The sequence below is a fragment of the Sinocyclocheilus anshuiensis genome, unplaced genomic scaffold (assembly GCF_001515605.1).
Source record: "Sinocyclocheilus anshuiensis isolate Anshui unplaced genomic scaffold, SAMN03320099.WGS_v1.1 scaffold2562, whole genome shotgun sequence".
NCBI classification, from domain to species: domain Eukaryota; kingdom Metazoa; phylum Chordata; class Actinopteri; order Cypriniformes; family Cyprinidae; genus Sinocyclocheilus; species Sinocyclocheilus anshuiensis.
The window spans coordinates 200,254-211,190 of record NW_015549777.1 but is presented as its reverse complement, the minus strand read 5'-3'; the positions used below and the strand labels follow the sequence as shown (position 1 = coordinate 211,190).

At 36.5% G+C, this 10,937-nt stretch overlaps 2 protein-coding genes across 3 annotated transcripts; both read left to right on the top strand.

Annotated features, from left to right (window-relative positions):
- The first annotated feature begins 100 nt into the window (after positions 1–100).
- Positions 101–6,353, top strand: gna13a (guanine nucleotide binding protein (G protein), alpha 13a). Its single transcript, XM_016450292.1, has 4 exons — positions 101–443; positions 1,583–1,809; positions 2,895–2,945; positions 4,501–6,353. The coding sequence occupies exons 1-4, from the start codon at positions 128–130 to the stop codon at positions 5,071–5,073; spliced, it is 1,167 nt and encodes a 388-aa protein (XP_016305778.1). The 5' UTR covers positions 101–127; the 3' UTR covers positions 5,074–6,353.
- Positions 6,354–6,844: 491 nt separating this feature from the next.
- On the top strand, positions 6,845–10,937 carry amz2 (archaelysin family metallopeptidase 2). Of its 2 annotated transcripts, none has more exons than XM_016450311.1 (7): positions 6,845–6,896; positions 7,421–7,703; positions 7,795–7,968; positions 8,813–8,941; positions 9,692–9,855; positions 10,337–10,513; positions 10,654–10,937. In XM_016450311.1, the coding sequence occupies exons 1-7, from the start codon at positions 6,873–6,875 to the stop codon at positions 10,780–10,782; spliced, it is 1,080 nt and encodes a 359-aa protein (XP_016305797.1). In that variant the 5' UTR covers positions 6,845–6,872; the 3' UTR covers positions 10,783–10,937. The 2 variants fall into 2 exon arrangements, with proteins under 2 accessions (XP_016305797.1, XP_016305798.1); XM_016450312.1 differs by having other exon boundaries at positions 6,856–6,998.

Below are 10,937 nucleotides of genomic sequence, written 5' to 3'. Positions count from 1 at the left end.
CCCCCCCCCCCAAAAAAGATTTGATTAAACAATAAATAGTTGTCAATTTCCAAACATTAAACCACACCCGTGGTATCCGCCTATTTGTAAAGAACACGTGAATGCGCCTCGCGCGGCAGTGCGAGTGATGTATCTATCTATCCATGAAGTCTTTACTACAAAGATGGCGGATTTCCTGCCCTCCCTGACGGCTATAGTTTGTATTCCCAATTGTCTTCTATCCAGCGGCGAAATTGACCAAATTAGAAAGTCTAAGGAGATCGATAAAAGCTTGTCTCGAGAGAAGACGTATGTGAAGAAACTGGTGAAGATCTTGCTGTTAGGAGCAGGCGAAAGTGGCAAGTCAACTTTCCTCAAACAAATGCGCATAATTCATGGGCAGGACTTCGATCAGCGGGCCAAAGAAGAGTTCCGGGCTACAATCTACAGCAATGTTATCAAAGGTACCACGCCAGTAGTTTGAAATCGAAAGAGACAAGTTCATTATTAAAAAAAAACACTTTGATGAAAGCTCAGTTTTATTGTAGCTGCAGGTGGAAGTGTTTTATCGACTTCTTTCGCGTAACTTACGCAAACTTTCGATTGCTCACCCAGCCCATAGACGACGCGAAGGACAGTGGTTTTAAATGTTGGGTTTCTTGGACTCCAGTTATACATATATCAGATAAAGTATCTGGACTTCGAAAACGGACACGACTGTTTCGAAAACATTTACTTATGTTGCCTATGTTCAAATCTCACTGAAAACTTTAAGTAAACTTGGCGCCTCGAGAGAAAGTACAGCGCCTACTTTGGTCTGTGTTAGTCATCTGGATGTGTGATTGCTTTATGACATTATTCTGATATATGAATCTCAACTGACTCTTGAGACATACCTGACAAAACAGATAAAATGCTACAGATCTCTACAGGAAGGAAAAGTAAGCTTTTTAGTCATGTTTAGGTTTGATCTCCTGCTTCCACTTTATGACAAAATGCTTGTTTTTCCTCAATATTAGTCAACACATTTCAATATAAATATTTATTTAATATGTATTATAGATATCCACTTACATGAATTAATTAATTAATATAAGGATGAGGTTTTGATAAATTTTAATACGGCCTTTCAAAAACGTATTACAAAACTATTTTTAAAACCATAAAATCATTTCTGTTTTTCTAATGTTACTAGCTACTAAAATTAGCTACTTAAAATTCAGGAAAATTAGCTCCTAAACAATTTCTTTGCCATTTGGGTGCTGCAATCGACATGCATATTATTACAGTAACTTTATATAATAAGTATGTTTTGTTTTTCACTTTATAATAACTTTTTGTATACTGTATATTACACTTAGTTATAGAACTCACTGTAGCCCATCTGACCTCGTTGACCTCATAAAAAGGGGAAATATAAAAAAAGGATTTTAATTTTTATAAGTTTGATGATGTTGACAAAAAATGACTCAGTCTGAGGATGCATAGTAAAACAATGCCATTTCATTTTCTTTTTAAGGTACATGATGTCAGCAGCCTCAAATATATTTTTATAGTAACATGATTAATGCAATATGTCAACATCTCTAATATCTCTTTTTAGGTATCCGAGTGCTGGTGGATGCCCGTGAGAAGCTGCACATCCCTTGGGGAGATCCTGAGAATCAGGTTCACGGGGAGACAGTGATGGGCTTTGACACCCGCTCATCCATGATGGCCAAAGGGATGGTGGAGACCAAAGTCTTTCTCAACTACCTGCCCTGCATCCGTGCCCTGTGGCATGACAGTAGTATTCAGAATGCTTATGACAGACGGAGAGAGTTTCAGCTGGTAAATATAAAATGATTACTCATTATTTTATATTTATTATTAATTATTGTGCATCGTTTGACGTGATCATTTCAATTGTTCTTAGTGCTAAAGTTTTGGATATAGAATCCACTCAATCTTTTTCAAAGGATTTGTGTAATTGTGGGGACTGTGAACTTGAAGGAATGTTGATCTGTTGTTAAACAGCTTGGTATTATGAATCATGGCAGATAAGCACAGTGTATTTGCACAATTATTCCTATCAAGCTTTTGCGCCAAAGCGTTAATCATGGTGAAATATTTGCTTATATATTTCATATATTTGGAATGTAATTAAGCAGCCATTTTTTTGATATTATTGGAATGATTATGTTTAAGAAATCATGTTTGTTGTGTGTGTAGCGTGGGCATTGGTTGAAACCTGAGAGTAATGCACCGGTATGAGTTGAACACAAATGAAGTGACTTTACTCATGACAATGAGGGCATTTTGTCTGTGCATGAGTGTAGTTTGCATTTCAGTTATGAAGATAAGATCATGCTTGTTCAGGGGTAGAACCCTTGTGACTGAGATTAGGATTTAGCTCATATTTTCCAACTAAAATCTCCATTGTCATACAAGATGTGATTTAAGACACGTTAATCTGTATTTATTTAGCGATAAACATTCATTTTTGGTGACCAAGTCACTTTCTCTACTTACTGCTGATTTGCATACACCACAAAGCAAGCCAATAAGCGGCCATGCTGCAGAGCCTCATTTTCCTGATTTTGTGTTAGGTAAAATTGCTTCTGAATAAGACCAGATTAACCTAGTATATCATAGTAGGGTCTGCCTTGGACCAGAAGATCTGGTGGAAAATATTGTATGATTATGCTGTATTGTTTGTGTGTGAGTGTAAAAAAGAGAGAAAAAACTAATAACTCACAATTATTTTTATTTGATTTATTTGATTTTTGGACAGGGATGTATAGAGTAACAGGAAATGGATAAAATAGGAAAATTGGGACACAGCACAAGACAAATTCAAAGTTGCACCCTCTGCACCATAGCTCACACGCTGGAGACCTAATAATGATTGTGTGTATCTTTTTTTATCTTCTTAGGGTGAATCTGTGAAGTATTTCCTGGACAATGTGGATAAACTTGGACAATTGGTAAAAAATAGCATTTTATAAATGTTAATGTCTTCTTCAGGTAACTAGATCACAAAGTAGTTGATAGTATACCTGTATGTACATGATACAATTTAAAGAACACACATGAGATGTACACAGAATTGTTTTGGGTGTACTGACATTTTTTTTGGCCGATATATTGGTTACTGGTACTTATTTATTGCATTGTACCATTAATACATGTTAGGGGTGGGTGACATGACCAAAACCTTATCACAATGAGTAATTCCATTTCACAAAAACTATATATCACAATAGTTATTTTTGCTTGAAAAAGGTTATGATATCAAAATTTGATTTGTTATTGATTGAAGTGTTGTTAATTCTTGATACAAATTTGGATATCACAGCAATAACCAATACTAGCTTAAAGGGTTAATTCACCAAAAAATGAAAATTAGCCTGAGTTTTACTCACCCTCGAGGCATCCTAGGTGAATATGCCTTTCTTCTTTCAGACGAATCCAATCGGAGTTGCATAAAAAATTGTCCTGGCTATTCCATGCGTTATCATTGCAGTAGGCAGGTGCTTTTGTTCAACAGTCCACAAGACATCAAATAATGTGTGCGCATCTGTAATAAAACGTGCCTCACACGGCTCCGGGGGGGTGAATAAAGGCCTCCTGTAGCAAATCAATGCGTTTTTGTAAGAAAAATATCCATATTTCAAACATAATAAACACTTTTTTCTCACTTCCGCTTACTGTCATACATGCAAGCCGTTTCGGGTGGATGACGTAGGACCTAGGTGTCGCGCGCGCGCCTGTGAGATATGCTAGTCTTGCGAATTTGCTTACAAGAGCAAAGGAAGCAAAGTTTCCTTACTTTAGCAAAGGAAAACCAGTCTCCTCTTGGCTTATATCTAAATCATCTGACATTTTTCTTTACAAATCCTCGTTTTCTGCTAATTCATGACGACATTTTGTTTTGTTCTCTCTCCGCGTTCGTCACTAATCACGCTAAGCCGACGTCCTACGTCATCCGCCGGAACGGCTTGCTCGTATGACAGTCAGCAGGACACATGCAATATCCCCCCAATGTTTATGTTCACTTAAATACAGGCAAATGTTTACATGAATACTAGCCAAGACAGATGTTTTGACATCACATTCTGTGTATTTGACTATTTAATTACAATAAGCTGCAAAAGAGAACTCAATTTAGTACTTGCATGATGTTTTCTGTTTGTGCACTTTGGTTGTATGGGCACAGAAATGGTCACTGAGACAGCATTCGAGTACCTCATTGAGTTCTCATTTGTGGCTTATTGGGCTTTAAACGGTTTAAAATAGCTTGAATGTTTAAACTGGCGAGGCTTAAAAACATGGAAATAATAAACGTTTGTGACAGCGCAGCACTGCAATGTGACATGAGCGTGATGGAGACAGAATTCACTAATTTCTACTGTTTTTTTTGTGTCTATGAGCATACATCTCTAATACAAGTACTACATTTTTATAAATGTGTAGGGTCTTGTTATGGTAGTAGTATGGGTATTATGGCAGTCTGATTTTTGTTTTTCATTTAATCTGCAGGACTACTTGCCTAGCCAAAAGGATATACTGCTGGCACGAAAGCCCACCAAGGGTATCCATGAGTACGACTTTGAAATCAAGAATGTTCCTTTCAAGATGGTGGATGTGGGAGGGCAGCGGTCGGAGCGCAAGCGATGGTTTGAGTGCTTCGACTCTGTGACCTCCATCCTTTTCCTAGTCTCATCCAGTGAATACGATCAGGTGCTCATGGAAGACCGTCAGACCAACAGGCTCACGGAGTCACTCAATATCTTCGAGACTATCGTCAACAACCGCGTCTTCGCCAACGTCTCTATCATTCTCTTCCTCAATAAGACAGACTTGCTGGAAGAAAAAGTTACGAATGTGAACATCAAGGACTACTTCCCCGAGTTCACAGGGGATCCCCATAATCTGCAGGATGTTCAGAAGTTCCTGGTCGAGTGCTTCCGTAACAAGCGTCGTGAACAGCAGCAGAAGCCCCTTTACCATCACTTCACCACCGCCATTAACACCGAGAACATTCGTCTCGTCTTCCGTGATGTCAAAGACACCATCTTGCACGACAACCTTAAACAGCTTATGTTACAATGAAAGGCACCGATTGCCCTTTAAGAACATTCCATTTTAATTAGGTTTTTACTTTATTTAATACAAAGTGGTTCAATACATATTGTGGTTGAAGAAAAATAGATAGTATAATTATGCAACTTACATTTTTTTTTTGCATATTATTACAGTCATATATATGCAAAGAATTTGATATCAAAGCAACCTTTTTAAGCTGCTTGTAGCCATATCAAATATGCCAAGGAATGGTCCTCAGTTATTCACCAAAATGCTGTAATTCTGATCGTTTACTGTATGTTTATGAGCGCATATTTTCTTATAATAGAACTCTTAACACTCCTGTAACCCATTGTCTTAACACCTGGTTTTGGCAAAGCTTTTCAAAAAGAAAGTGTGAGAACTCAGGGCTTTAAATATTTAATTCAAAGAGCTCTTCTGCTCCAGTCAGTTTATGGGCTTGATGTGTCTGGTTATATAAGGCCCCAATGTTGGTTTTTTGAAAGTAGAACGTGGTTTCACTGCCTTTGTCTTCCCACACTCAAAATAACTTTTACTTGCACTTGCATCATGACATTAAATTAGTACAATTGAGGTACTTTTGTATGAAGTACTTATTTGTCATATTACATTTTTCATATGTAAAGGGAAAGTCTCTTTGTTTGCTGTTCAAGCCTGTACAGAATGTCTGTGCAATTTCTTTTGCTCTGACATTTCCTCCCCAAGCTGTATATTTTACACACTAAGGTAATACCATGCATTTATTGTGCGTATTCTAGAAGCCCTGAAATTCAATATTGAATTTTTATTTTTTATTTTTTTTGATGAATTCACTTTAAAAATGGAAAGTAGCCTTATGTCTTTGTTCCTGTGTAGGTTAAAGTGGACAGCTTTAGCTCAGGGTTTTATAAAATGACTGTTAAAGCAGTCCAGGTGTATTTTTGTGTATTGGTTACTGCAGACATTTTTTTTAAACGGGCCAAGCAAAGTCACCTTTGCCTTAAATGTCTGTAGATCACCCAAAGCTGGTTTAATGCAAGATAAATTAAAATGTGTTGATGGAGAAGTCTTAATGTAATCTTAATGAAAACAAGCACTGTAATCTGACTGTTGGTAGTAAATTGATATTAACTGATTGCCTGAATTAAGGTGTTTATGTATAGAATCTGTACAAAAAATTTGCTCATGCAATGCTGTCTATCTTTGTCATGGCCATAATCACTTGCTTTTTGTATAGTGTGTTTTCTTATTGTTTTTTGATCACATTTGTGTAATTCTGTTTATTAAATCTGATTGTTTTATCAGAATGGTTGCGTATTCATTTTACTGTTGTCCTCTCATTTCAGAAAAGAAAAATGAGGCTATATTGACCCAGCATCCCACTAATAAAAAGTCTAGCACTTCAGAATACCTACAGTATTTAATATGGCCTTCTAGGTATAGTCTGTAACACATTTATGCGCAGTTATTTTGTTACTGCATTATGTATGAAATATTACAAATTATAAACTGGGATAATTACTCATCCTTCTCGGAAAAACCAGCATATGCTGGTTAGGTATGTTTTGACGCTGGGATGCTGGTTTAAGGACCAGCTTAAACCAGCATCCCAGCATCAAAACATACCTAACCAGCATATGCTGTTTTTTTCAACAGGGGCAGGTCCAATAAGTGTTACTTTTTACAGTGTGTAGATATAATATACTTATTTCTTTATGTCTGTATAGTTTAAATAAATAAAACTAATTACTGTTTATTGGTTAAAAAATAAATAGACTGGGACTTTACGTTTGAAAACCACAATGGCAGCCAAAGTGTATATCTAAATGCGGCGTATGCAGGCAGCCCAGGTTTGACGTTGTTTATGGTTTCTGTTGACTTTTTTCAGCGTTTTATCTGAAACACATCAACTGAGTCCAGTCTTCGACCTTTATCCTAGGACACATTTAAAGGTAGCTTTGCTTTATTAGTATGTGTTGACATGGGCTTCCTCTTTCATTTAGGGTAATCTTAGGGTAATCTTTTAGCGCTAATCAATGTTTGTTATGCTAATATCAAGTCAACTCGAACTGTGTTGTCATTCAGTCTGTTTATGAAGTCGTGGTGCTAAATATAAAAAATGGCCTTTGTTAATAATTAATAACGTGACTTTATCGCATGTATAGGGTATCGTTATATCGATATATGATACAGATAAGTTACTAACAGTGTAGCAAAAACAGTGCAAGTGTCACAGTGAACACAGAACATGACAGTACAGTTTAACACCAGTATACCCAGAACACGCATTTTAGGGTTCTTATTTTGTGTTTATTGGCTACTTGCTTGATTAATATTTTACTTTGTACATGTGTGTGTGTATTTTTATGGACAGATGCAGGTTATTGAGCATCCTGTTGAGAGACTGCACACTGCTCTACTGTCCACACGGAAAGATCTAATAGAAACATACCAACAATTCAGCAGACCAGAGAAGGCACTTTTAGAAGAAGGACTCCTGCCTGGCAATTCACTTTTCAACCCCATCACCATTCACTCAGACTCAGACTGGATTCCTGCACATCCAGAGGATCCTCAAGACTTTCAGACTTTTTATATCAACCCTTACCGCCGTTCTCCAAGCAGTGGGCATAATACCATCTACATTCAAACTATTGGTTAGAGCACTTAGTATGTAAAACAGCTTAAATGTGTCATTTGTTAGTAGTAGTATATTTACATTTGTAATTTTATCACTTCAATGCACAGGCTCTTTTGGGGAAGGAGCGCTTGTGGCAGAGCAGTATGTTGAATGGCTGAAGGACTACTGCCAGGCATTTTATTATGGACTAGTGGTCAAGCTTTTACCACCGGTAACAGTTGCTTCAACAGCCTGTTCATTTCGCATCAACGACAACACACACAACCTTCAGCTTAATGCTGGTTAGTACTGCTGCTACTGAACACAACCAGAACCACTGGCTGAGTCTGGGTCTAAGAAGCGTTTTAGCAACATTTATGAAACATTTGTCAGCATAAAATCAAAATATCTTGGTCTTATTTCGAACAAACAAATATATACATATTTTTATACACACTACACCTCAAAACTGGGGTCAGTAAAATTAATTTTTTTAATTAATTTATTTTATTTAGCAGTAAATTGATCAAAAGTGACAGTAAAGACATTTGTTGCAAAACGTTATAATTCAACAAAGAATCAATTTTTCAATGTGTCTTCAGCACAAAATCAGCATATTAAAATGATTTCTGAAGGCTCGTGACACTGAAGACTGGAGTATTGGCTGCTGAAAATCAAGCTTTGCCATTACAGGAATAAATTACAATTTTAAATATATTAAAATATAAAACAGTAATTTTATATCATAACAATATTTAACAATATTACTGTTTTTTTTATCTAATAAATGTTGCCTTGGTGAGCATAAAAATTAAAAAATCTTACCAATCCCAAACCTTTGAACAAATGTATATTTGTTATTAAAAAAATACATTGATATTCTTAAATTTTGATCAAAATAACTTACTGTTCCTCTGAAGACTTTTCTGCTGAAATTACTTTTAGTAATTAGTAATAGTTATTTAGGCAACGTTTTAGCAAGACTGAATTAAGTCTGAGCTATATTTTGGTATGTAACACCTAATTCATCCAGTCAATTAATAAAATCTGTTTTACAAACTATATATTATGGAAATAAGATTGGTTGCAAACAGCAATTCACACTGACTTGTAAGTAAACTTAATGCTTTCTTTATACGTTTACAGGAGAGCTGTTGAACTTCTTGAAAAAGAAGAAGCCCAGAGATGCTTTTTGCATTGTGGGGATCACCATGATCGACTTGTACCCCAGAGAGTCATGGAATTTTGTTTTTGGCCAGGCTTCTCTCACTGAAGGTCATTTTTAATTTAGTAGCTATGGTCTTGTTAATGCTGCAAATTTTATTGTAACTAGAAAGCAAAGTTGTTATTGTAGCACAGTGTCTTTTTTGATTTAATGGGATAGTTCACCCAAAAATGAAAATTCTGTCACTAATTCCTCACCCTCATGTTGTTCCAAACCTGAAAGAACTCCGTTCATCTTCGGGACACAAATTAAGATATTTTTGATGAAATCTGAGAGCTCTCTAACCCGCCGTAGACAGCAAGCGCCACCTAGTGCCATTTTGGAGAGTATGAGTATGCGCGTGGTGCTGCTGACATAGAACATGCGTGCACTGCGCCTTGTTTACATTCAGATGAAAGCAAACGCATGCATCGTGATACTCTCCAAAATGGCACCAGGTTGACGCAGAGGAGAAGAATTGTTGAATAAAGTCGTTATTTTTGTTTTCTTTGCACACAAAAAGTATTCTCGTAGCTTGAACCACTGATGTCACATGGACCATTTTAACGATGTCCTTACTATGTTTCTGTGCCTTGATCGTGGTAGGACCCTTGCTGTCTATGGAGGGTCAGAGAGCTCTTGGATTTCATCAAAAATATCTTAATTTGTGTTCCGAAGATGAACGACGGTCTTACGGGTTTGGAACGACATGAGGGTGAGTAATTAATGACAGAATTTTCATTTTTGGGTGAACTATCCCTTTAATAAACCTTTTGTTATTTTAGCACTTCAATGAAGTGTGAATCTTTTTGTTTCTATAGGAATGGGAGTATTCAGTTTTGCCCGATATGATGATCATTTTTACCAGAGAAGCTATGCAGGAAGGCTGAAGAAGAAAATAAAACTGAAGCAAGGAGACTACTCAGTGTTTGAGAATTACTACACTCCTCCAATCACTAGCACTCTCCTCCTCCGCTCCTGCAAGGTGAAGCGAGATGACTGGTCTTCTAAACTGCCCAAACCTCACAAAATGCATAAATATTTTTAACGATTTGTAATATACCCAATAATATATTTTGAAAACACAAAACTATGGAAGCTTGTTTTCACCAGAGGATAAAAAAAAAGAAAAAGGTAATTGCCACTTTTTTTAATCTTACAATGCTGACTTTTTTTCTCGCAATTCTGAGTAATATCTCAAGATTTCTGAGTTTTGTCTCACAGTTCATGGAAAAGTTGAGATGTTAACTCGCAGTTGTGAGAAAAATTCAGATGTAAACTTATAAAAAAAAGATGTAAAGAGAACAAAAAAGTCAGAATTATGAGAAAAAGTCAGAATTGTGAGATAAAATTTCACAATTACCCTATTTATTTTTTCATGATGTTGAGGAAATAAGCTTTCATAGAAAACAGTTTATAAATGTACTAACATTTTATTTGAACTCTTATTTATGCATCTGAGGTAGACCCTGACGCATGAGATTGGACATATATTCGGTGTGAAGCACTGCCAGTGGCTAAACTGTGTCATGCAAGGCTCCAATCACTTAGAGGAGTCTGACCGTCGACCACTTGACCTCTGCCCCATCTGTTTGCGTAAACTACAGTCTGCCATTGGATTCAAAATAGCTGACAGATACAAGGTAAGACCACACCCTTCCATAGCTGACTGTAGTTTGCAGCAGTGGATATTACTATTTGAAACACTCTCTAGTGAACTGATATAACTGAACATTTGAACATCACTAACTTAAATAAATCAGTATAGTCTGTTACTTTACAGGCCTTACTGCACTGGATTGAAGATGGAGCTGCCAGCAATGGACAACATTCAAAACCCACTCAAGCCTTCCAAGAGTATAAACACTGGTTGTATAAGTGCTTACGAATATTGGACGGTGAAAAATCATGAGCCAGCCAATATGATATTTTGCTCCCTACAAGAAATGTCAAGGCAAGTGGAGACATGCTATATGCACATTCTTGAAAAGAGCTTTGGTGAGAAAAATACAAGTAAGCATGTATGTAAATACTGCTTTTGGTTTGTATGAATGTATGGATCAAACA